At 45.2% G+C, this 27133-nt stretch overlaps 1 protein-coding gene across 2 annotated transcripts; it reads left to right on the top strand.

Moving 5' to 3' along the window:
* The first annotated feature begins 5554 nt into the window (after positions 1-5554).
* On the top strand, positions 5555-25619 carry TBC1D31 (TBC1 domain family member 31). Of its 2 annotated transcripts, XM_044421823.1 has the most exons (18): positions 5557-5601; positions 6417-6581; positions 8897-9097; positions 10197-10364; positions 11774-11853; positions 11943-12089; positions 13186-13319; positions 14548-14681; positions 15679-15858; positions 16337-16569; positions 17741-17893; positions 18089-18224; positions 19092-19184; positions 20282-20422; positions 21589-21780; positions 22711-22861; positions 23975-24106; positions 25174-25619. In XM_044421823.1, exons 2-18 carry the CDS (start codon positions 6510-6512, stop codon positions 25311-25313), a joined length of 2487 nt encoding a protein of 828 aa, XP_044277758.1. In that variant the 5' UTR covers positions 5557-5601; positions 6417-6509; the 3' UTR covers positions 25314-25619. The 2 variants fall into 2 exon arrangements, with proteins under 2 accessions (XP_044277759.1, XP_044277758.1); XM_044421824.1 differs by lacking the exon at positions 6417-6581 and having other exon boundaries at positions 5555-5601.
* Positions 25620-27133: the final 1514 nt, after the last annotated feature.

The following is a 27133-nucleotide window of genomic DNA, read 5'->3' on the forward strand; positions in this document are numbered from 1 at the left end:
TGGAGGGCATTATGTCTGGGAAAGCTCATCTAAAAAGACACAGCACAAAAGGAAACGGGGATGGGGAGGGGAAAGGAAAACAAGCTTATTCAGACCACAGCTGGTTTTATCTGGTAGCTGTATTGTTCACCTGCATCACAAGTAGAAATGATTGTCTGCCTTAATAGGAACAACTGGAATAGATGCAAAGAAAGTGGAAGCCAAAAATTGCTGGCTCTGCCTTCTGTTGGTGCCTCTTCTATCTCGTGGTGGTGGTAGTGACAAGTCAATTATATAACTTAGGCTACTAAATGCAGTGATAAGTAGCAGGAACAGGTCCTCCTTCCTATGCTATATGCCAGACTTTAAAATTAGGTGAATTTGGGAAGGAAGCTTAGCATTGTTGGGCTCTTAGCTTTGTAATCGCCATGTACAAAGGAAAGAAATCCCTGCTTACCAAATTGTAAGACTATACATTAGTTTTTTTATTTAAGCACTTACTTTGTGGGCACAAGGAATTGCATGTGTGGAGAGGCAGAGAGCAGACAAAACAGACTAGACTGTTGGAAGTTTTGCAGCAGGGGTGTTGAACCTCTTTCAACCTAAGGACCAGATTCAGTTTTAGAAGTGCACTTCAGGGCCACATTTCATGCAGAGCAAGTCCAAAGGAAAATGGGATGACCCCAGGCTACTAACATACTTAGCTTAAAACCCTACTGCCAGTATTTAATCCTTAGGAGAAATAATTCACTCTTTAAGTATGAGGAAGAAATTGTGCAAATATATCAAGAGAGAAAGGTGGCTTGGATCTCTAGGGTTCAGGGCTCAATTAGGATCCCAAGACTGAGGTTGAACAATGAGTTTTATAGTGTCTGCCTTATTCTGTCTTAAGAATATCAGCTTATTGAAGGAATGTTACGAAGGGCCACTCTCTTCCACATGTTACCCTCCATGTTTCCCTATCACTTTTCCTGTTTTGTGTACTGTGGAAAATCCACTACAAAAGAAAAGATGGAATAGCTTGTAATTTTAAAAAATGTGTCACAAAATGTAGCCAAGCATCCCTTAAAGAAGATGTGATAAACCATGCTATTACAATTTTTGGATAAGCTTTTCAAAGGTCTATAATGCTATTTACTTGTATGTTATATAATCCTGTGTATTACTATATTGCAAAACATACTGCTGTTATTAAAAAAACATAAAATTCAGTGGAGGCAGTCCAATATCACTTTGGCAAGCCATCAGTGACAAAATTAACTCGCCTTTTCCCAAAAGAGTTGAATTCATTTATTTTCCCCCACCAAGAAATCAGCAAACTAGAACAGCATTGTAGAGGGCAGTTGTCTGTTTCTTACCATCTTTCTTTCTGAAACAAACTCAGACAGTGGATTTGTTTTTCTGTGTATTTTTTAACATTTTGTTGTGAGAAGGTAATATTCCATACGTAGCATATATCCATTGCATATCAAACTGGTCAGTCCTAGAGGAGATCAACCCTGACTGCTCTTTAGAAGGCCAGATGCTGAAGAAGAAACTCAAATACTTTGGCCACCTAATGAGAAGGAAGGACTCCCTGGAGAAGAGCCTAATGCTGGGAACAATAGATGGCAAAAGAAGGAGGGGATGGCAGAGGATGAGGTGGCTGGATGGAGTCACTGAAGCAGTCAGCATGAGCCTAAGTGGACTCTGGGGGGATGGTGGAGGATAGGAAGGCCTGGAGGAATGTTGTCCATGGAGTCACAATGGGTCATGTAACAACAGCAACAACAACTTGGTTCATTCTAAGTAGATATTTACAGTGGCTTTGAGAAAAATGGAAGCACGTGGTTGAGAAAAAATCCTGCACAAGAAGTGCTTTGGTATGCCCAAAAATTGGCAATATTTTGACTGCAGATAACTCAGTTCTGTGCACTGTTTGGCTCTTCTGTCTGTTTCCATGAGCAAAAGCAGACTGTTCACCATACTGTGCTACTCACGGTTTTCTTGGTTTTCTCCTCAGAGTCCTTGTCAATATTACACACAGTGCCACGGGCTACCATTCCAAGACAATACGTTTTTTGCATGTGGCCTTTGGTGGATCTGGAGATTCACTGCTTGCTGGAGACCATCAAGGGAATATTTATGTTTTCGACCTGGTGGGCAACAGGTAAGTGCTATTTGTTTATCACTTGTTTAAAATGCATGAACTCCAAGGTGCGGGGATGCTTGCATGAGATGGAGGAGTGAGCTTTCTCAAGATTTCCTCTCTCGTCCCAGTAAATTCCTGCCCACTACTTTGCATAGGCACAGTCCTGAAGCATAACCATTGCAGGCTGCTCACCCATGGAAAGGAAAGGGCCAGCAGAATGGCTCTCCTCTTGCCCTGCAGCTCCTTCTGCCCTCCCAGGGATGAGCACTGAAACTGAACCTGGAAATACTTTCTACAGGCAAAGACATGAACCCGCAAACATGTCAGTATAGAATCAAGCAGGGTTTATTCTGGCACATCCTCTATTCCGGATTTAGTTTACCCACCCCTTCAAGCCATCTGCTTCATGACCTGTACATTTCCAAGCAATAGAAACCACCTGCTTCATCCCATCTGCCCTAGAGCAGGGATGAACAGAAGGTAGATTTCCAAATGTTTGGGAGTTCAACTGCCAAAAGCCCCTGCCAGTATAGCTAATGATCAGGGATGCTAAGAGTTGCAGAGGGGAAGAAAGCAAAGGGCAGTCCTGTTGAACAAGCAGAAGTCCATGTGTGTGCTGCTGGTTCTAACCGCCACTGTTTCCTCACAGTGTCTAAAATAACATTTCAAATCATACTCCATTCTTCTGGAGATAATTTCTTTCTTGACAAATGAGGTTATCCTGCATTTCACAGGGTTCTATTTTTGGCTACTGTGCAAAGAGGTCATGAAATCTTCCAAAGATCACACTTAGGGGCGTGAGTCTTACTGACAATTATTCTGTTGGGCTGGGTGGTGGATGTGAATTCCTCTTGTCCTCTGCAGGAATAATTTTGATTTGTTCAAACAGGTTCAGCCTGGTTCAACGAACAATGCAAGCCTGTACTGCTCTGGCATTTAATCTCCGTAGAAAAAACGAATTCCTTGTGGCTTTGGCTGATTATTCCATTAAATGTTTTGACACAGGTAATAGGCACATGCTTATAAAACTTTGACTACATACAAATGGCTGCTTTTGTCTTTCATACCTAAATAATTTTTAACTAAAATTTCCTTCCAAATAGTATACAAGCCTCTGTGTCAGTCATTGCAGAATAAGCTCCCTTTCTTGTTGCAAATTTTTCTTAAAAAATCTGAAAGTGTGAAACCAAACACAAAATCATAAGAACCAGGCAGGTGATGTCTCACTTAAAACAAAGAGGGAACCTCTGGGCTAAAAGGATTGTCTGATATTTACTTAGCATTTATCCTTAGAATGGACACCCTAGAACTGGAAAGATAATAGTTTTCATCCTTTGAAAGATAAAAGATCCTATGCATGACTACCCAGAAGCCAACCCTGCTAAGTTCAGTGGGACTTGCTGTCATATAGGGATGCAACCTCAAGCACTTGGAAATTCTGTTTATGCTGGTACAGGAAAAATAAGCTGCCCCCACCCTGCCCAATCCTTCAGCCCATCTCTGAATGCTCTGGTGCCCCTAGCATCGCAGAAATCCCACCAACACATACACCAATTTCTCACTAATGGTGCTGTTGCTGCCAGCAATCCAAATCAGTATAAGAATCTCTGTGGGAGGAAGCAAAAGGCCTCGGTGGCTTTCCCCCCAGTACTTTTAGCAGTGAGGAAAGAACTGTCTGTATCCACACCAGTGGCATCTGTGTGTGCCTTTGCATGCATGTGTGCTTACAGCCCCTGAGCAAGCCTCACATGCAGGCCTTGGGGCTGAAAAGGCAATTTCAGCAGACACTGTTCCAGTGAAGCCAATGGAACTTATAAGGGGCTGGATCACATCCAAAGTATCCAACCTTCATCCTTGTTCAGAAGGTATGTCAGAAGGGTGTTTTAGGTTCCTAAAGTACAGGGAACTATGAACTGCTGAGTTTTTTAAACATATGAATGCTCATACTTTATATCTGAGTCTTTCTTGGGCCTCACAGGGGTCTCCCACTCAGAAGATTGCTGGAGGCTCACAGCTGCTTAGTTTCAGTAAGCATCTGACCCATACTGAACCCACTCTTAGTCTCCTGTGCAGAAGTATTGTACAGAACATGTATACTTTTACTCAAGCCGGATTTACTGTAATTTCTAATGTAATGGTTGCTTAGCTTTCAGGTTCCTGTTACTCCTAGCATATATTCACACCATCTCTGTAATCAATGATCTGTTTTCTGATGATGCAGCTACAATAATGCCTTGGTTCTTAAGTCTTACCATTTTGATGTCTTCGTTACTACTGCAGATACCAAAGAGCTTGTTAGTTGGATGCGAGGGCATGACTCTTCAGTGTCCTCAATCTCAGTTCATGGGTCTGGTCGATACGCCATCACATCATCAGTGGATACAGCCCAGCTTTGGGACCTTGACACATTTCAGCGGAAAAGAAAGCTGAATGTTCGGCAGTCTGTTGGTATCCAGAAGGTCTGTATTTAAATATTTCTCCTTTGTCACGTTTGTCGATTTTTATTCTGAAATACAGAACAATTTGAATTACTGTCATCCTGTGAGAGCCAAGGCTCTCACAAGCCAAGCCAAGATGATGGTAAAGTCACCTTTGAGCTTTTTAGACCCAGGCTGCAACTTGACCCGATTCTTTACAATACTGTATTGTATTGTGTTGATGGTGCTCTTACCCGAGCTTAGACTGTGATCCAGTAGTTGGTTACTGAAGACCAATTGCTTAGATTAGGAATTGGGAACATGTCGCCCACAAGACTTATACAGTCACCCTGCAGTCCACCTTCTTGGCTCACTGCAACAGTTAGTTTTTTTTGTTTTGTTTTTTTGTAAAAGCCTCCAATTGGACCCAGTACATGACTTGTTTCACGTCAAATTGAATTCAAGTCATGGGATCCTCTTTGAGGGGAGGGCTTTGCCTATCCACTGGCATCCACATTCAGCAATTTCCTTGCAAGAGGATGTGGGTTTTCTGGATGGGAAGGATTCCTGGCTCCCAATCAGCAAGCCTAACCTGGAAAGTTTTATAAGAGGCTGGACAGTTCCACTTCATTTGCTCCAGCCCCTGAAGAGCTTGCTTGACATCTGGCGGATTTCCGTTCGTTCAGACTTGAGCCCTTTGTGACGCGCCTCATTTCCCAACACTTGCAGCACTTGCCTGGCTTGCTCATGTGATGTTGTCAGATGACAGAAATGTGAGAAATCGGGGGGCTTCCTGCACATATACTGGAATTTGAAAAACCATTTTTGTTATGGGTTAGAAGTGGTTTAGCATGTTTGTTATGGTATAGAAAGCTACTTGTTTTAAAATATATTTTCCAGGTAATCCTCCCTGTGTTTTCAGGTTTTCTTCCTTCCACTCAGTAACACTATTCTCAGCTGCTTTAAAGATAACTCCATCTTTGCCTGGGAGTTTGATACTCTTCGCTGCAAATACCAGCTGCCCTCACCAGTAGATGGTTCTTCATTGCGCTATAAAGTTTTTGCTGTTACAAGGTACATTACCATCTTCAAGCATGCAAATTTCCAAAGAGGCAGTACTTAGATTTAAATGTATTTATTATTTATTTTATTTGAAACTTTTATATGCCATCCCTTATGCATAGCATCTCAGGACGGCTTACAATCATTAAAATCAAAATACAATGAAACCATCTATAACAATATAATAAATAACATATAACCAATACAAATAAATTAAATAAAAAGTGACTGTTAAACATTAAAATACTAATTTTTAAAATAACGATTAAATAAAAAGGTTTTGACCTGGCGCTGAAAAGAGTATAAGCTCGGCGCCAGGCAAACCTCTCCAAAGTTCTCTCCAAAATTAAATGTTTCAGTTTATTAGGGTAATGATTTATTAAAGTATCTGTGACTTGTGTGTGTGTGTGTAAACATATCTTGAAACTAAATCCAAACTAGATATTTATTTTATTTTTTTATTTATTTAGAGGACTTCTATGCCGCCCCATTTGCCGAAGCCTCGGGGCAGCTCACAATCATATATAATGTTGGAGGAATGGTATTGCACCTAATTAGGGTCCTGAAATGCTGAAACAGGAGCCATTGTTTTATGAAAGAGCTTTAAGTGTTTCATTGAATCTGCTGGAATCTTTTCTGGCTTGTCGTTCCTTTTTTTAAAGCCTGGCCTGCACATTGTGGCAGTTTTCTCTAACCTGCTGCCCTGAAGGTGTGTTAAACTGCAACTTCCATCATTCCCAGCAAGCCTGGCCAATCAACCATGAATAGGGGATTTCCGTTCGCAATGGAGATGGCCAGATTAATGACAACTATGTCTTGTTTTGGAGTACAGAGATGGCCGTGTCCTTGTAGCTGGCGGCAAATCAAATCATCTTCACTTGTGGTGTTTGGAGTCTAAGCAGCTGCTAAGAATAATCCAGATGCCGACCAAAGTGCGAGCTGTTCGCCACCTAGAATTCCTTCTGGATAGCTTTGATGGTGGCTCTAATCAGGTGGGTGGTGGAGTTTGAAGCAAAGGAGCCAAAGGGTGTGTCCTCAACTCTTGAGAGCTGACGTTTACTTCTTCTTCCTGAAAGGAATTAGGAAGCCTGTGGCTTATTGATAAAATGAAACTAAATCAAACTGCAGTTATCCAGTGGCTGAAAGCAACTCCATCTGGAATTGTTTAGCTTAGGAAAAAAGGCGAGTAAGGGGAGTCGTGATAGAGGGGCACAAAATTACGTGTGGTGTGGCGAAAGCGCTTGGGGGACATTCTCTCCTCCTTTCATAATAGCAGAGCCCAGTAGGGTCACCTGGTGAACAGGTTGGTGGGAGAGGAAGGGCTTCTTCACATAGTTAAACTAGGGATGTAGTGATGGCCACTACTTCGGAAAGTGACTGGACAAATTTGTGGAGGGTTAAGGCTACTATTCCTCATGGTCATATGCCCCCTTCAGCATCAGAGGCTGTATGCCTCTGCATACTAGTAGCTGGGGAACATGGGCAGTGGGGTGCTGTTGCACTTGTGTCCTGCTTGTGGGTTTCTTGTAGGCAGCTGGTTGGTCTGAATGGAACTGTAGACTCGATGGACCTTTGGCCTGATCCAGCAGGGCTTTTATTTTCTTATGTTCCCTTTTGCATCCAAAAAAGTTGACTTCTTAAGCACACTGGAATTCAGAATTGCTGATTGTTAGTCGACCCCATCTTTGTACATTCCTGCACAGAGTTGGCTCTGGTTGTGCCTCCCAGCCTGAAAAAGGCAAGCCTCAAACTGAAACTGATGCAGAGGTATGGCAGGCAACACCCTTCAAAGGTGGGTACTTCTGCTGTATATCTGTATTGGGATGGGTTGAATATTCTAACCACACCTAATACAGAGATGCTTCAGAGTTACGTGATCTCAGGTAGATGATAACTAGAAGAACCCATAGGCAGCCTTTCTCCAGTCTGACTCTCTGGCACACCCAGAGAGGTTTGATCACTTAAGTTTGATTCAAGATAGGCTGCCCATCAGCATGATCTCATTCATTTTCCAGTGTGTTCTTGCAATATGAAACTCCAATAGGGCTGATGTGGCATAATGGTTAGAGTTCTGGATCAGAACTGTGGCGAGCCAGGTTCAAACCCCATCTCTCCCTGGGTGATTTTGGACCAACTATTATCTTCTGTCCTTGCTTGGCTCACAGAGTTGTTATCTGGTCACATGATGTTGATTAAATATAATAAACATTGCTTGTTTGATTAAATGCTTATTATAGAAGCTTTTTATTCAAAATAAAGGCAACTGCCAGCTTTTATACAACCGAACCACAAGACACACATTATTAAGCAGTCATTAAGTCTAACACTAAAATCTTTCAGAATATAACAAACCATGTTAATCATCTAAAGATGCAGATAGATAAAACTTCCTCGGCTTCCCACAGCCACTTTTTACCTTGTGTGATCTTTGATGGTCCCCTTCACTGTCACACCTAGTTTGGCCCCAGTCACCTTTGCTTGACCCTTGTGAATGTTTTTGCGTAATCCAGAGGGTTATCATTCCAAGGCTAAAAGACATTGCTTAAAAATAGATCACCCAATTTTTAAAATTCATAATAATTCTGGACAAAAATGGATTGCAGGTAGCAGTGCAAGAAATCCTTTTGATAAGTAGCTGTTTGTTATTGCACAAGCCAAATGAAGATCCTTGATCACAGATTGTCCTCTTTGAAACATTAGAGCCAAATTGCTTTCTGCTTTCAGTAGAAAAATCTTCTAGAGCCAAATTGACTTTCTGACAGGGAATTATTCTGCTAACTGTACTATGGTTTCGTTTGCTTACTTGGCTGCAAAAATCAGAAGAATGTTTATACATGCAAATTCTAGCCTCCTTCAATTAATTGGGCTCCATGTGCAGAACAATTGTTAACACTGGGAAGCAATCCTGTGGCCCCTGGAAAACATCTTTTGGACCACAGAATATTGTGGATTCCCAGCTCAGAGGTCAGGTAGCACTCGGCCTCAGAGCTTGAAATCAGAGCTCCAAGCCGCCCTCCTTGCAGCTGGTGCAGAAATAAATATGATGGCTGCCTCAGTGCTCGCTCAGAGAGGACTGAAAGGGGGCATATCAGGTGGGGGCAGAACCAGAGAAAGCAGGATACAGGCTCATCCTGGGGCCTCTCTAGCTCCCTTCCCTCCTCCACTGAAACCTTTTGCTCAAATCACCTCCACCACTCTCCCCCCATCCCCGCCCATGTAGGATGATCATAAGGTGCCAAGCTAAGCCTGCAGCTAACAGGATTGTGCTCTTAATAAAGTATTTTATTGCTCCTTCTTTTCTTTCCAGGTGCTTGGAGTGCTGAGCCAGGATAACATCCTGCGATTTATCAACATACGGACATGTAAGCAGCTCTTTGATGTCGGCAGTCACGAAGAGGGAATCAGCACAGCTACCATGAGCCCCAATGGAAGATACATTGCGGCCGTAATGGAGAATGGCAGCCTTAACGTGTATAGCATCCAGGCCCTGACACGAGAAGTGAATAAGGTAAAGGTCTGGTGTGTGCGGATTGCCATCAGTAGCCCCGAGGGCAAGTCATTCTGGAGGTGTGGGCCCACTGCAGAAAAGACCTTCCCTTGTGTACTTGTCTACCTTACTTCCTTCAAAAGCAAGCGAGGACTTCTGCTGCTGATCTTAAAATGTGGGCTGGCTGATGTGGGAAAAGGTTATTTCAGGTAATTTGGTCCCAAACCATTCAAGGTTTTAAAAGTGAAACCATCACTTTAAATTGCTGAAACATGCTGACCCATTGCAGCTGGCGCAGTAAAGGCATCATACAGTTTGACCACCTTGGCCGCACTAACACTCAGGCACTTTCTGTACTAGCTTAAGTTTCTGAACTCTTCAAAGGCAGACCCATCCGGTGCATTACAGTAGCCTGGCTTGAGTGGCATTAGTGCATGGATAATTGAGACCACGTCCTCCCTTTCTAGATAGGGCCATAGCTGGTGAATCAGGCTAGACTGGTAAAGGACACTCCTGGGCACTGTGGCTACCTGAATTTCCCCAGTAAGCACAGAATCCAGGTAGACTCCCACAGTATGTACCTAGTGCAGCCCCACATAAGACCTGTTGTAAACTCCCATCTGGAGTAGCTGGTTTCCCAAACCATAGTACTTCCATCTTGCCTGGCTTAAATCTCAGCATGTTCACCCTCATCCACCCAAGAGCCACCAGACACGGGTGCAACGCCTCCCTGGGATGTGTAGGTGCAAATGAGTACTACAGCTGGGTGTCGCCTGCATATTGATGACACATCAGCCCAAACCCCCTGTGGTTTCCTGTAGAAGTGAGAAAGTTGTGGCATCCCACAAGCTCATGCCCGTGGCATGCAACAAAAGCCCCCCAGCACCACCTGCTGGGGCTGCTGCACAAGGATCCCTCAGATCCATCCTTCTGGGCAGTGCAATCAGCAAAAGTGCTGGCCATGGCCCAACCCATCTGGAGAGCACCAGATTCTGGATGGCTGGTTTAAACAGTGGTGGGGAACATGTAGGCTTCTCCTGAGATTTTGGACTCCCTGTAGCATCCCTTATCCAAGCACTGGAGGTTTTTCAGCCAGTTGCTTGAATCTTTTGCTTTCCAGCCACCCCCACCTCTGTTTAAAGTGATCGAAGAGTCCTCTAAAGACACAAGCACACTCACCATGCGAGTGACATCGAGGACCTCGGTGAGGCCACGGAAATCAAAAGGAGGCAAAATCCAGGCCAAGGTGTTAAGGCCACAGCCAGACATGTCACATGAGGACAAGGAGGTAAGTCTATATGTCAAGGCCTGACAAAGACTTGATGTTTGCAGCAAACAATCCAAATCAGTCCCTGACCAATAGGAGCTGCCACATTGCATAAAAACAAATGTTGCACAAGAATCCACCTTGCTTTCTGTAACATTGTCTGGATTCTCCACATACTTTTGTGCTGTCTGCATCCCTCACTAATTTCTGTGAGACTTGCTAAGGAGAATGTCCCAGAGGACTAAATCTATTTATTGTCTGGACTGTAGCCCTAAATGGCATCAGAGTTTGAGCCCAGAGTTTGCTGCCTCGGTTTGCCTGCAGCATAGGACTGTCTCTAAGACGTTTCAGTGAGGAACTCTTTTTTTTTTTTAATTCTACTGCGTGGTGTAGCAGTTAGTATGGTCTGGTCTGGTCCATATAAAAAATCTGGCTCAAAGACTTAACACATCAGGACATAACAACAGCTCTGCTGGATCAAAGCAAGTTTCCAGCTAGTCCAGAATTCTGTTCACAGGTGTGGCCAATCTTTTGCCCACAGGATCCCACAAGCAGGGCATGAGTGCAATGGAATCCTCCCACCCGTGTGCCCAGGCAACTGGTGAACGGGGCAGACTGCCTCTGATATTGGAGGCGGCTTCTAGTCACCAGGACCCGTAGCCATGAATAGTCTTCTCCCACATGAATTTGCCCAGTCCCCTTTTAAAGCCATCCAAACTGATGGCCTTCACTACCGCCACTGCCAGTGAATTCCATAATTTAACTATGTGGTATGTGAAGCACTTCATTTTATTTGTTCTAAATCTCCCTCAAATCAAACTTCATAGGATGATCCCATTTGGTTCTGGTATTATGGAGGAGGGAGAGGAATAACTCCCCCCCCCACACCATGCATCATTACATGCCCCTCCATCATGTCTCCCCTTTCATGCCCTTTTTCCAAGCCAAGCAGTTGCAGTTGTGACTTCTTTTTAGGGGAGTTGCTGCAGCCTTTCGATCATTTTGGTTGCCCTTTTCTGTGCTTTTTCCAATCCTACAGTACCCTTTTGTAGTTGCAGCGGCTTACGTTCCTCCTCCCTCCCCCTCCTTTTTTCCTCATGTGTCATGTCTTTCAGATTGTAAGCCCATGAAGAGAGACAGTCATGTCACTGGTCTTTGTAAGACACCCTGGGAACCATTTTGGCTAAAGAGTACAGTAAAAGCACTTTAAATAAATACGCTGAAAATCAATAGAAGATGTTGACATATGATAATAGAAGCCTGGAGAACAGGAAAGTGGGGTAACTTGATCATAATGAGGAACAGAAACAGGTGACGTGAGCTATGAAATTCAAAGTCATGGAAAAAGTTTTGAGAGAAGAGACAGAAAGGCTTGTGCAGAAGAGTCATGGTAGTTGGTGCAGGAAATCACCTTGTTGCTCCTATCCTAGAACGAGCTGCCAGAGGGACTGAACAAGAAGCGGCTGCAGGCCTTGCTGAAGGGATTTGGGGAGTATCCGGCCAAATACAGGTGTGTGGGGCATGTGTCAATTCCAATTTCTCGCGTTCTGCTCCACTAAGCAAAATTGCATATCTCTGAAATCTGCCTTGCAATTACAGGATGTTCGTTTGGCGGTCCTTACTTCGCCTTCCGGAAAACCACTTGGCTTTTAGCAGCCTGCTAGATAAAGGAACCCATTCGGCCTTTATGCACCTTCAGAATGATTACCCGATTAGAAGCAGAAAGCTCTTGAGAGTCTTACAAAGGTAAATGCGGGCATGTCCTAGGTGGGAAAAGCACGCTGCAGTTCCTGCTGCAGCTAATCTCATATTCACTGGCCAGCTGAGTGTATTAGCCTGTTCATTCACCCTGAGATCTTGGCAGCGCAGCGGATGGCTGGAGTTGCAGCACCAACCCATCTGGAGGGCTGCAGGTTGGAAATGCTCCCTGTTCCTTAATCCTTTCAACTGGAGGCGCCCAGAGTTGGACCCTTGACCTTCTGCAAATGATGTACTGATGATCCAAAGCTTGTTCGTGCAGCAGATTCAATCCAGTTTGGAAATTGAGGGCCGGTGTGGTGCAGTGACTAAGTGTAGAACTGGGACTCAGACGATCTGGGTTCGAGTCCCCGCTCAGCCATGGAGCCAACTAGGTGACTTTGGGCCAGTCACACTCTCAGCCCAACCTACCTCACAGGGTTATTGTGAGGACAGAATTGAGAGGAGGGGGATTATGTAAGCCACCTTGAATTCTTTGAACGGAAAGAAAGGGAGAATACAAATTGAATGAATGAAATTGGACTGAGAAGGGCTTAAGCTACAAGTGCTAGTGCCTTGGATGAGGCCCAGAAGTTACCGCAGCCCAAGAACACTGTCTTGCTGTGCTGCCATAGTCTGTGTGACGTGCGAAATGGCTCTGAATGGATTTAGGCAGTCACTGTGAATGGAACAAAGTCTCCATGTGGCCGCTGTTATGGTCCCTGTCTAGTTAGCTTCTAGCACTTCTGCGTTGCTTCCTGATGAACAGCTTCTGCAACTTTTTTACCTTTTCCTCATTACCATATTTTTTCTAGTAAGAAAAGGGAAGAAGCAGTGAGAAAACATAAGGTAACAAATAGAAGGTGTGGTCACCTGAACCTCCTGTAAAATTATGTGTTTAAGAAAGGACAGTTGCACACTAAAAGCTCCACCTGGAAGCATCCCTACTTTGAGTGGCCCAATTTTGGGCATTTCCAAACAAACACTCTTTGATGCCATCCTTTTAAAAGGATCCCAGACTCCAGCGCCTGACTTTATAGGTCAAGCCTTTGCTTCATCAGTTCTTTTTGCCAGTGTTTTGTAAGCAGCTTCTCTCTGTGTTCAGGACATTATCTGCCCTCGCTCACTGGTCTACCATCTTTGGCGAGATGCCCTACGTTCCTCTGCTGGCCTTCCCTTTTGTTAAGCTCTTCCAGAACAATCAGCTCATCTGCTTTGAGGTGGTTGCTACTGTAATAGGTAAGGAAGGTTTTTCAAAGCTGAAACCTTATTTGCACCCCTGAGTAATGGAGGGTTCTTCATACCATGGTAGATTTGATGCTGTGCTTTAAGTAACTTCCAAGAGGCAGCCTGCACGTAAGTATGTATATTTATTTTGCAGGGCCTATATTGCCTTTCATACAACATGGGATCACAGACAATGTACACAGCATTTGCTAAAACATAATCAATTTTTAAAAATCACAAAATTACCTGTTAAGGAGAAACTCCTTCCAACCAGAAATCCAGCAAAAAAATAATGATCAATTAAATTAAAGTAAATAAACTATGAGCAGGATGGGGGAAGGAACAATGTAATTTGATGCCAAAAATAAAAACCAGTTGATCTCCTTTGGAAGGGCATTTTGAAGCCCACACACAACTACAGAGAAGTCAGACAAGGTGCCAGAATCTTTCCTACACAGAATTGTACATCTCGTACAGCTGTAGAATTTAGCAGCCTATCAAATGCTATCATTCGTGCCCACAGAGATGCTAGTGTGTTTTGGGAAACTGCAAGGTTTGCAGAAGCTTCATTTTAAAAAAATCAAAGAGGGGAAAGCCCATCAAGAACAGCCCAATGAGTACCAAGAACACTCAGCAAGCCCAGAGAACTGACTAACTGTGGAGCAGTGGGAGAATTGAAAACTGGGGAGAGGGAAATGCAGTGGAGCATCCAGACAGAACATGAGTATTCTGTAGTGTAACATGTTGCAGGTCCCACATGCAATAACCAACCCTGGAAATAGAGCAGGTTATCAGTTTGGCTTCCGTTCAAGGACTTCTTTTAAAAATCGGGTCTTCCCCAGGCCCTGGAAGGCATGTTGGCAGCTTTCCCTGACCTGGTATGCTTCAGACCTGTTGGGCAACAAGTCCTGGCAGTCGTGTGATGGTGGGAGAGTCTGGCATGTGTGGAGGCACCTTGTTGAGGGAAGCTGGCACATAGTGATGGACCTTTGCTGGGAGGGCAGTCCAGCACAGTTGGCAAGGACTGTGTCCCTTTGGGTCATGGGAAGCCCTGGGTGGTGGGGGATCCAGTTTGGAGCGCAGGTTCTGGGTACAGTGCACAAGAGAGTGCATATAGGAAAAGCACTGGGTCCCCATGAGCATGAATTGGTGCTAGGGGACAAAAGGGCCAGATGCCTTTTCACTTCCATGTTCTTGTTCGCAGAGAAATTAGCTGCTGTTGCTTCTTTCCTTGATTTAGTGAATTGGTGTCAGCACTGGTTCGAGTTCTTCCCAAATCCTCCAGTCAATGTCCTCAGCATGGTGGAAAATATCTTGGCACATCATGACAAAGAACTGCTCCATCATTTTATGAATTATAATATAACATCACAGGTAAAAAAAATACAGGCATAGCATACAAGCATCAGGCATCGTCTAATTATTCTGGCCATGAGCAGTAATGGGATAAGATGGACGGCCACTGGCCCAGAGTGACAGGAGCTGAGCTGTATTTTCACCTGAAGTTCAACTTTGATTGATGGCTGCTCTTTATTTCCTTATTATTTTGGTCTAGAGAATTATTCATTTGCTTCTCTAGGCCCATAATGATCATTCTGGGAAAGAGCTTGTGTGTTGCTTGCTTCTGAGCAGAGCTGCAGTCCTGTGCCCAGCTAGTTTAATTACAGAAGTTTCAGTGGTTGTCCTCAAACAGTGTTTTTGCACTGCAGGCCTGGGTATGCTTCCCTGGGAGTACATTAAGACTTCCTTCTGAATAAGCATGTGTATAATTCCATTGTTGATCCCATTGATGGACCAGCTCTGGTGGGAGGATGGTTCACCACTTCTTCAAACTAAAGTATTGTTATATCCTACAGTTGCCAGTTAATTTAGCACAGTTTCTCAGCATGCATGAATGAAAAAAGAATTTATTTTAAGCATTTTTCTGTTTGTCAAGTTGCTTGTGATCAATACAAATTACTCAGTCCCTACCTCCAGGTTTACAAGGAAAAAGATGTGAATGAAATAGAGGGAGAGGGAAGAGGAAATGAACAAACTCAAGCAACAAGCTTTAAATTTAAGTAGTAGTTGCTAAGACGATGTAGCTGATCTCTTAGCAAAGCTGATGGGATGGACCTGGTTCCCATCTTCCTCTGAGGCAGAACTGTCCTGGTTCCTGGAGCACTGGGTTTCCCCTCTCCACCAAAGACCTGAGAAGAGACACTGCCAGTTGAAGGTGTCAGTAGTGGAATTGACAAGGGGACTATCACTTTTTACGAGACAAACTGTGAGGGTGTTTAAAAATAGAAGCCATCTTCTGTGCTTAGGCTTGTCAAATGTTGCTGCATTCAGGATGCAACGATCGCTAACTGACTTCTCTGTGTGTCTTTAGGTATATGCCTGGCCTCTTCTGGAAACTGTGTTCTCTGAGGTTCTGACGAGAGAGGAATGGCTGAAAATGTTTGATAATATCTTTTCCAACCACCCTTCCTACTTTCTGATGGTAGTTGCAGCGTACATTATATGTTCCAGGGCTCCGTTGCTTCACTGTAATCAAAAGGATGACTTTGAGGTTAGCATTTTACTAATCTAAGCCAGGGATGGATACCTGTATTTGTAGCACCCAGAGAATTTCTGAGAGCTGCTCTGAAATTGAATTTGGTCCTTGGGATGCAAGAGTTGGATGCCCCTGTGCTGAATGGGCACAAACAACAGGCAGCGGGAACACTGGTGACTCTATTGGTGGGAGACATACTGCCATCTTTCCTGTGATGAGCTCAGGCTACCAGATGTCTTTCTCAGTCATCATCAAAGTGATGGGACACAGCCTTTCTCAAGGAAAGAGTTGGCATCCCTGAAAATGTTGGGTGTTACAGTCTTTTGGAATAGTGGGTGCTGACTCTCCCATGGGTTTCCTGTTAATCAGCAGGATGTGGTGCAGGATTGCAATTTTGCATGAAGTTATCCTGTGAGTTGACCAACCAGCATAAGAGTCTCCTTGTCCATCTGTTTTTTTAAAGAGGCAAATGCAGGCTTCTCTTCTGTTGCAGTATTTCTTCCATCATCGGAACAACCTGGATATCAATAATGTGATCAAAGAGGCCTACCACCTCATGGAGTGCACCCCAGCGGACATCCATCCACGCCATATGCTGGATGACTTTGTGCCACTAACCAAGGGGCAGTACCCAATATTCAACAAGTATCCCCAGTTCATTGTGGATTACCAGTCTCAAGAGCGGGAGCGAATCAGGCAGGACGAAATTGAGTACCTAAGAGAGAGGTACTGATGGCAGCAGGGGGACTGGGGGCCTCTTCTTTGGGCCTGATGGAAAGATGAATGGCAGTTCTGTTTGTTGTTGGGCTGGGGACTGAGGATTGGAGTTGAAGATGATCTCACTCAGACCCCTGAAGGAGGACTTGGACATTTGCCCACACACATCCTAATTAGCAGATCAGGCATGTTATGGTCTAGGGAGGGAGAAGAAGTCTGTGTTTTGCTTCACATATCTGGACTAGTTTACAGTGAAGACACTCTTTAAATCTCGCTGAGCCAAGCCTGAATGTGAAGCAAAAGCATTCCAAACAAATAATAGTTTTGTTCTCTGGTTCACCATCTCTAGTTACATACCGTCAAGACACCTTCAACTCATGACGAATGAATATGCTCCAGAGTGGTAGCCCTACCACCTTTTGTAAGGCACATGAGAGCCCCTGTATTGTAGTGATTAAGAGTGCGGGTCTGGAACTCCGGAGATCGGAGTTCTAGTCCTCACTCATCCGTGGAGGCAACTGAGCAACTTTGGGCCTGTCATGGACTCACAGGCCAACCTACCTCAGAGGGTTGTTATGGGAATAAGATTGAAAGCAGGAGGAGGAGAATGATGTAAGCTTCTTTGAATTCTTTTTTTTAAAGGTGGTATATAAAAAAATAATATGTATAGCCTTTAAAGTAAGTGGCATGAATAGAAAAAAGGCAACAAACCACCTCCTGTGAAGTCTCCATTTCTTTGGAGCACGTTGGCAGCCTTCTTTTATCCGCAGCTGCAGTTTATACTAAATTTCAGGCCTGTGGCCCACATGGGAACCCAATTTTGTCCCTTGGGTTTCCCCAGCTGCTGATCCTTTGGTGGCTTTCCAGCTCCTGTGCAGTGTTCTTTCCCATTCGGAAAGCGTGAAATGCCTCTCCTAAGGCTGAGTTACAGGTAGGAAAAACTTGAAGCTGCATTTGCTGGCATTTTGGCCCTGCCCCTTTGCCTGTGGCAGCTTCTGAGACCTTCTCTGCAACTGAGTTGGCCCTCAGGCTGAAAGAGGTTTGGCACCCTTGGCCAGAGGACATACCTGAAGGTTGGAGAGTCAAAGAGATTAAATACCATTTCCTCCTCTGACTGCACGCATTGTAGAATTGCTTGAACGCTGCTCGAGATTGTGATGCATGGAATCATCCTGTGCAGGCAGTTGGTTCAGGAGATAGAAGCAAAAGCAGTGGAGCGCCAAGTGGACGATGAAACCTGGTATCGGAAACAAGAGCTGCTTCGTGAGGCTGAGGAGCAAAGGAGGAAGATCCTGCTCAAGGAAGAGGAGAAGCTAGCAGAGCAAAGGCGGAGGTATTTCGTGTTTTAGCATCTTTGGGTCCTGACTGTAGATGTCTTTATGAGCTTTACTAGAAGGAATGCTCTTTCTGGATAGTTTTGGTTTTGATTGATTGATTGATTGATTGAGTCTAATGCTTCCCAAGAGGCAACAGATCACAAATGTTTCATTTGTTCCTGCCTGTATTATTTCCTGCTGGGGTTTTGAAGGCTAGCTGCTGTGAAGAGAGAGCTGAAAGTGAAAGAGTTGCAGTTGCTGGAAGCCACAAGAAGGCGCTTTCTGAAATACCAGCAAGACCAGCGGGAAATGGAGCTCCGACGACTTGATGATGAAATTGCAAGAAAGGTAACCTGTTCCCATTTGGAGAAGTGAGAGTGATGGAAGCATCGGCGTCGGGTTGGCTTGAACCAGTGCTGTGCTTGGTTCAGCACATTCTCTTCAGCAAGCAAAATGATTTGTAAAGTTATGACTGCCTCCAAATTGGGGCAACTTTAAGAAGGGATTAACTCAAGAGTTAGGCTGTCCATGGCTGCCAGGCACCATGGCTCTGTATGACTTCCAGGCTCAGGACAGTGGACAGTGGGACACTAGCAGGAGATGCTACTCCACTCTGGTCCTGTTCATGGGCTTCCCACAGGCAGCTGGTTGGCCCTGGCCTTGATAGTACTTTAGGCTGATCCAGCACAGCCTGCTTATGTTCTTGATGTTCTCTTAGCAGATTGCAGATTGCAATGTTTAGAAACATGGCAAGGAACTGACTGAGATTTGTGGGGGCAGTATCCTATTCAGCTGAAGTCCCTGGGCCGCCTCCTGTCCCCAGCCTCTGCCTTTACACACTTAGCATCATAGAGCAGTATTTGCCTCCTCCTCTGGCACTGACCAAGCCAAAAGCACATTGCAGAACCAATAGGCACCTCCGCCTTACCTCTGCTGCTTCCCAAGAAGTGGGGCCACCAGGCCTGTGTCAAGAGTGGCAAGGGGCTGGTCACTCTCCATGGCCAAGAAACTGGAGCAAAGTCCACTTCTAGGCCAGAAGCCCCCACCCATGGCTGTTGAGGGGAATCTAGTCCAAGAAGCTGGAATGGATAACCTTTTCACATTTTCCCCACCGGATAGTGTGACTACCCCTTGAAAAATATTGTATTGAGATGATGTTGGCTATGAAGGAAGACTTACCTTTGCTCGTTTGTCACGATGACATGTCTGTTGCAGGCATCCATGAGAGATCAAGAAACAGCCGCTGTTGTTCAAGACATAGAAGTCCACCAGATGGAGCTCGAATCGCAAAGACGGCTTTTTGAACAGGTGTGCATGCAATACCTAGCCATGCAGCAGGTGAAAGAGGCCAGCATCTTGCACGCTGGGGTCAGTGCCACTGGGCCCAATCAGATGGTAGATTTGTCGCAGCGGTAGATGTAAGTTGCAACTGATGGAGTGTTGAACGCATCTCCCCGGAGCTGCAAGATGGCCAAAGGCTGGAAATCCAGCTGGCATAATCCACTGAATGGCCCCTGCTTCAGCAAGGGAGGATTGGGGTAGTTTTTCTTCTCAGGTGCCCTTTTGTGCAACCCTGGCCTCATTATAGCTTCTGATCAGACATGCCAAAGAAGTCAGGCAGGGATGGAGACCCCCTTGTCAGCACCCTGCTGCAACCGCAGGAGACCCGTATCCAGCCTCTGCCATAACTCCTCCGATTGCTAACTGGAGATTAGGCTGTTTCCCCGCTCCACTAGCTGCACTGGTTTAAGGCTTCCGAAAAGTCTCTGCCATTGCCAGAAGGAAGGACTAAGCCCCCCCAGCACTGCACCCCTCTTTCAAGGATCGCCCCTCCATTGGTGCCAGTGTAGAACTTTTAAAAGCTTGCCTGCAGTGAGGGAGCAGGACTGTGTGTGCCGGAAGGGCAAAGATTTTGCATGTCTGTGTGGAAGCAGTGGGGTGGCGTCAGTCACTTTGGAATGTGGCCCCCATCGTGCTTGAATTTTTGACTTGGAATCCTCAGGAATTCTGGGAGTTGTAGTGCAAAACAGCTGAAATGCACCAGGTTGAGAGTGGGTGAAATGGGGAGTCACGTTCTACTTGGAAAGTGTTACTGGTGCCCATGATTTGCTTTAAGAAATGTGTTGGAGAAAAACCTCAGAAGAGGGTGCCCCCCGAAAATAATTCAGCCATACAGTGCTGCTGCAGGTGGTCCAGTTGCCCCGAAATAACCCAGGGACCTTCTGATGCTGATGCTCATCCTGCAGGGCAGCAGGGCATCGGGCCACCACATCACTAGAAAAGGCTGGAGCATTTGGAATGTTTATTCCTCCCTTGTGGCTTAGTTTTAGTGGTGTTGCTCCCCAGAACTCCATGCTTGTCTCTCACCACTTAGACCACTGTGGTCTTTCTCTTCCTTTTGACAGAAACTGGTCAAAGAGCAGGAAAGTGTGATGCAGGAAGTAAAAGGGGAGCTGGACACGAGCCGGAAGAAGGCGGAACTCGAAGAGCGTTTGCTGCAGAGGTTGATTGAAACGCGGCAGGATGGCGAACGGAGAGCTCAGCAAGTACGAACTCTGCAACTCGCCACAGACTGGCTTACTTGGCTTGTTGCGACTTATTTTTAACTTTCTGCTGAAATGCTATAGAGATCCTTTCACAGCTTGTCATTTTGGAAGGAAAACTGTACAGCCAGTGGAGGGAAAGTGTTGTTTTCCCCCTAAGACCAGGTTGGACCAGGATGACTCAGAGAGCAATTTTAGGAATGCTGCACAGAAGTATTGGGTTCAGGGGTTTATTCCCTGCTAAATTACAGGACTGTGGCCTTTTATTCAAATGTTTCTTGTTCTTCTGCTGCCACCTGCCAGGGGACACTTAGAAATATAGCCTAGTGATGTGTGAGGAATCCAGTCTGGGGGTGGGAATCCATCAGATTTCCTTAGCTCAGCTCCGCAGACTCTGGCCCACTTTCTCTCTGTCCTGTGTCTGCTTCACCCTGAGTGTGCATGCAGGCATCTGGCAGGACGTGAGTCCAAGCTTCTACACGTGAAACCTGCGGGCTTTGTGTACTTTGCACAAAGACTTACAAGTGCTGCATAGTTTGCGCAAAGAATTACGCCCTTTGCTCAAAGATGCCACTGGCATTCGCAAATGTTCACAGACTTGCTCTCAACTTGGCTCACTGTCTGGCCAGGACCAAGCATGGGGAAGAAGTCCAGTGAGTGCAAGAGAACTGGATTCTGGCCAGATCTTAACATCCCTAGTATAACCCCCTGCAGGCATTGCTCAGTGTAACTTTCCTTTGCCAAAAGAATGAAAGAAGAGGGTTGAAAGCTGCCAAGGAAACATAGGAAGCTGCGGTGCTGTGTCAGAGCATTGACATATCTAGCCCGATAGTGACCGGCAGCTGCCCTCTCTGTATAGCTGTTACGTACGGTCATCATTTTCAGAGTTAAACAAAGCAGATTGTTGCTATCTCAGCCATGCATGGAATTTCTGCAGAACTGACTAGCTCCCCACCGAAACGCCTTCTAGCCCACCTGCCCCGAAATATCCATTCTAGTGCTTGTTGGATCAGGAAAGAAAAGGAGCACTAATTTGTGTAAAGCATCCTTTCTGGGTCACTTGGGAACGCCTTTTACTTGTCACAGGTGAGCAGGCAGCTGGCTGCTTACAAGCCTGATGCAAAATCCTCCGTCTCAGTCTTTGCCTGACCAGATTTGTGTCCTCTTAGCTGGCTGAAGAATGCCTGGCCAAAGCCGATCGAGAGCGCTTGGATGCAGACTGGCGTGCTCGGGTCCTGCTGAAGCAAAGGTGCGATGACATGGATCGTGATGTTCACTCTCAAGAGCTGGCCAAGCTCCTCCGTTGCAACAGCGCGACTGAAGCAGAGCTGCTCACGATGATGGAAGCGGAAGCCAAGGAAGTGAGTGGCACTGGGCACGTCCTTGTGGGTGCATGAGTGGCTGGCCTAAAGACCAGGAGGCCACGCCGCTTCCACCACTGCCACCGCATCGCTGCCCACCACTTTGACCGACAGACCCCACCCAAGCCGAATCGTACCGCCCCACACCGGCCTGCGTTGCACGGCGCTCCTTTAGCACATGTGACGCCCAGCTGCTGAGCTGGGCAGAAGGGGAGCCTGCTTTTCCTGTCGTGCTGCCGCCTCCATTTTCCTCCTTCAGTGAGGACTGCAGTTCCTTCTGCACATGGCTGGCAACTGATCTGGCCCCAAAACAGCTGCTGGAAGCCCACTCGCCAGCCCGCCAGCTGTCACACACTTAGCACAGTTTGCACATTCAGCAGTACTTGTGAATCAGTGTAGAGAGCTGTGCATGTTCCCAAGCACGGGCTGGTTTTGCCAGATCTTCTGCAGCGTTGCTCCATTTCCTCCTTGTGCTGTTCTGAAGAGCAAGCATTGAGGACTTTGCCACATGTTGGTAATTTTGAGCTGAAGGGTATATTTGAGGTATCTCATTACTGTTAAGGGTGGTGGGTTAAGATTAGGATTAAAAATGTTGGTTATATCCCCAAAGTTGTGAATATTTGTCCAGGTGTTTGCTGAAGACTTGCTATTAGTTTCTGAGAGTCAATAACACTAGCTTCTTTCTTGGATTGAAATATTTCAAATTATTTTTATGTTTAAACTAATTGAAGTGAATTATTTAGATTAATTTTAATGGATTGTTGTAAACCACCCAGCAGTGGTTTACAAGAGAACTTTGACTGTTGGGTGGTATAGAAGTTATATTAAATAAATAAAAGTTTTTCTATATCTTGGCCTGTAGATTCTTCTCCCCTCCCCTTTCCTTACTCTTTTTAATGAGAACCTCTTGCTTTTTGTCTGTCTTGTTAGGCAGAGGAGGTTCTTGAAAAGAGAGAGCAGCTGGAGGCAGAGCAAGCCGTTACAGCAGCCTTGGATGCCAACAGGAAGCGCTGTCTGGAACGTGAAATGAAGGATGCCGTGGACCTGGCTGTAAAACTGCAGGATGAAGATGGTTATTTTGGTGAGTGCGCTGTGTTGCGTAAGCGTGCACGCAGAAGTGGGTGCAAGGGGACACAACAGCAGCGCAGCAAGGAAGGTCCGAATCCACCATACGTGCAGCCAGGTTAAGTTATTAAATATTTAACTAAAGTAGCCCAGTTGAGCACTGTGTTGTTAGTCCATTTATCTTCCTCATGTGTCATATAGGTATTGTCTTTCTCATATCTGTGTGTGTGGTTCACAATATTCATAATATGTTGTGCAGGTGTGTGCATGCATGTGTGTCTATCAGGCCAATGTATAAATTAAAATCAATTTTTAAATGCTTATATAGAAAACATTAACATGCTTTAAGGCAGAGAGCTCCATCCAGTGTTGCGCAAGTGGACTTCTTGTGCAAGGAGATTCCCCCCTCCACTGTGGGCACCCCAGATCTGCCGCAGAGTCCCCCATCCTCTGCTCCAAGGTGTGTTGGGGCTGCAGTGAGGAGGGGTACTCGCTTCTGCCAGTTGTATCCTTGCCACAGAATAAGCTACACAGCAAAAGTACCAGTGTATAAGTAGCAGTTAAAAAGCTGGAAGCCTAGGCTAATTTTTGCCTAGCACCTAAAAGACAACGGATTAAGTAGAGCAGCCTGAAATGGTTTCAAAGTGAAGCCAATGTAGCATTCATGATCCAGTAGATCTGGTATGGCATACTGGATTCAGGGCGGATCTTGGTCCATGTACAGACCAGCTGGAATCTCTCTCAGTCATGAAGTTCACTGAGCAACCCTGAGCTAGATGCAAAGTAATCCACTGTCCAGGGCTGTTAATTTTCCGATTTTCAGAAGCAATTCCCAACACACACACAGTTCAAACCTCCCTGGGCTCCTCAAAGGAAGGCAGGATGCAAATTTTGGCCAAGTAATAAAAGTAGTACATGAGGATCAGGCAATGTTCAATTTATCTCTCCCTCCATAATTCCTTACTTTGCTCTACAGCAGAGTTGGAGAACTTGTGGCCCTCCAGTAAATTTTGTAGATAAAGTTCTTGGTGAAACAAAATGGCTCAGCTTTCTTACGGTTCAGTGTGTAAAAGGCAGGTGCCCCAGCCATAGTTAGTGCCTTAACAAGAAGCCCGTTCATTCTCTGCAGAGAGACTGCATGACTTGAGAGCCTCCCAGACTCTGCAGAGTTCGGTGTTTGGTCAGACACGAGGGAAGACTCAGCTGCAGCCTGGCAACATCTGCTTGAATGATTCATCGGGAAGAGATTCATCGGCACACTGTAAGCAGCTGAGCACTCGAGAGAAACCAACCGTAATATTTCTCCCAGAGCTTGCGCTCTTTCTCTTGACAAATAGCAAGGCGGGGGGAACAAGCTAGGTTGGGATCCGGGTATGGGGGAGACTTGTGGGGGAGAATCGCAAATAGAGGTGTGGAAGCAGGACTGTGGCAGGGATGACGTCTCCCTCCCGCTATGCCATGCTTCTAGTCTGGCCTAAGACCCCACACTGGCTGTTCAGGAAAAGTCAGCGATGCATGGGCCAGCTTTCCTGTTTAGTCCTTCCCCCTCTGAACAAATTATTGGCCCCTTTCCCATACAACAGGGTAGACTTGGCCTATGATCACGTATTTTTCTCGTCTTTCCCTTTCCCTCCAACACCATCTGGATTGGTTTGAGCCAGTCCAGCGCAGGATACGAATTTTTTTCTTCTTCTCTTGTCTTGAGTTACAGATTTGAGGCAAGAGATGAGTCCATGCTGTAAAAGGAGACTTTGCGAGTCTGGTGCCCTTCAGAGTTTTGGGCTACCATTGGTTATGCTAGCTTCAGTTGATGGCAGCTGAAGTCCAAAACCTCTGTGGGACACCAGTTTGGGGAAGACTGAGAAAACAACCACATCAGAAAGAATTTACTGTCCCTGTTGAAACTTTTCTTTATGCACAAGATAATGTCTAATCCATAACTTCTCTCATTTCAAGAATGACCTAGTCCCTTGCCAAAGGCTACTAGCCAACGTTTTGAAAAATAAATTGTGGAAATATTTTCCCTTAGCTACTTCCTTACTGACTCCTTCCAAGGGTTCTAAAAGTTGGTAGAAACAGGAAAAGGTCACATTTTTAGTTATTTTTTTCAAGAAGGCACAACTTAATGCTGCTTTGGTAAGGAAAAGACAGACTCTAGTCTTATTCATCCTTGGAATTAGACCTGTTGAAATCAGTGGGATTTAAGTTGTCTGTGGCTAACTTAATTCATGCTGATTTCCTTGGGTCTGTCCTGAGTACAACAAAGTTCTGGTTTAGCCCTTTAAATTTGTGATTCTTTAAGTTTTAATCCACACCTCTCCTTTCAAGTCTCTTTAGATCGAGGTCGGGAAGATCTGGAATCAAAAGAGCGGGAGTTGATGGCAGATGTCAGACAGCTTAGACAAAAACTTACATCACAGGCTCGGGCAAAGATTACCCCAACTCCTGATGCACAGTGGAGCAGCTGAAGGGACATGATCCAGCTGCAGAGGGACTTTGCATTTTAAGTAGCTGCACTGAACAGCTTACAGGAACTGGTTTTACCCCTTTCTAAATGCATTCAGAGATATTTGTACATAAAAATTATTTTAAACTTGTTTTACTATTTTAACAAAATGTTAATTGAATAATTTTTAATAAACATCAACATCACAAGTCTTGTTGATATATAGGAGCTCCTTGTAACTTAAAAACTAGTGATATTTCTCTAATGGAAAAGAGTTGTGTGACCTATTTCAGCTGTTCTTACAAAACACTGCAATGCTTGGTGATTACCTGGTTTCGTCCTCTTTATTTTATTAGGACTGAATCTGCAGAAATCCCAGTGACCTTTCTACAAGGTTTACACAGTATCATACATTTTGTGATTGTGAATGCTTACAGAAGAAATGTTGACTGCTGTCAGATACTGTGTATTATTAAGGGAAGAGCACACAACAGGAGTATACATACTGATTTTCCAGAAGGAAGGATTTGCACATGTTAGGGAAAATATTAGAAGCAAATCTGGTGTATTTTTCTGTCTGTAGGGATTTTTGTCTAGGGAAATCATTAGCCGTGCATTTCTGCTGCATTCTAGAGAGGTATGGTCTACAGGGGGCAGTGCAAGATGGTTTTCTGAACTCATGGCTCAGGGTTCCTCAGTCTGATATACTCCCAGGGTGTTGGATTACAGATCCCACCATCCATAACTATTGCCTATGCTATCTTAGAATTGAAAAGGCACAAAAGGAAAAGGGATGATGAGGGGAGAAGTAGGACTCAGGCACTGCTTCTGACATCCAAAGTTCTTCTAGGTGGTCCCTTGGCAGGGAAGGGAAAAAAAACTCCCTGCAGCTGTTCTTTCTCTGGCCATGTATGGGGACTGGTCTCCTCTCTTCTCCTGGGAGGAAGAGGATGCAACCCTTTGCATCTTGGGCTGATGAAATGAGGCCGTAGTCTAGTCCAAGAGAACACACAAAGCCTGAATAATAAAAAAGCATCCTGCAGTCTACAAAGCTGCGGTCCTGTTGCTGAATAGAACACTTTCACTATCCTTTGCTAAAGGTGCTACTTCGCAAACAGAACAAGGGCACTCTGCCCAGTATCCAGGAGTCACTTTGCAGGCATGCCTGTAATAGAGTTTAGAAATTTGCTAATATTAGAGATCGCTTTTAATTAACTTCTTCCAACTGCAACCAACTTTTAAGCAGGTATAGCTGACTTTTCCCCACACTCCTCCCTTGCCTCTCCCTTTCTGTCTTAGACAATCAGTACCTTGGGCAACAAAACACCAGTGGGTATTTTAGTTCCTGGAGGATCCCTGTGGATGCTGTGAATACTGAGCACACAGTCTGCATGGTGGGTGGGGGGCAGAGCCTTCCTCAGCCCAGGGGCCGAATTCCATTTTGGAGATGGAGGGGCTGCATTCAGGAGGGGGAGCATAGAGACAAAATACTTGTCCATGCTATCTGAACCATGAGCTTAGGAGAAGGAGTTCATCCCTTGAGAACGAGGGGAAAATGGACCAAACCTGGAAATCATCAGGGTCTCAGATTTGACTCTTGGTGATGCAACCCTGGTCTACAATGTGCTGACATAGAATCGATGGTGTTCAGACAAGACATCAACCCATGCTCAAGGCTTAGGTGTGGATTATTCATGACGTGGTTCATGCTAAAAAGCCATAGCTTGTTAACCACAAACCCATGAAGAGAACCCATGCTTTTGGGCTGGGCTGGGCTGTGAACTATGAGTTGTTCACCGCAGTTTATCTCAGCTGGGTCCCAACAACACAGTCACCCCATGG

Source organism: Varanus komodoensis, unplaced genomic scaffold (assembly GCF_004798865.1).
Source record: "Varanus komodoensis strain SLA01 unplaced genomic scaffold, ASM479886v1 scaffold12, whole genome shotgun sequence".
In the NCBI taxonomy this organism is placed as follows: domain Eukaryota; kingdom Metazoa; phylum Chordata; class Lepidosauria; order Squamata; family Varanidae; genus Varanus; species Varanus komodoensis.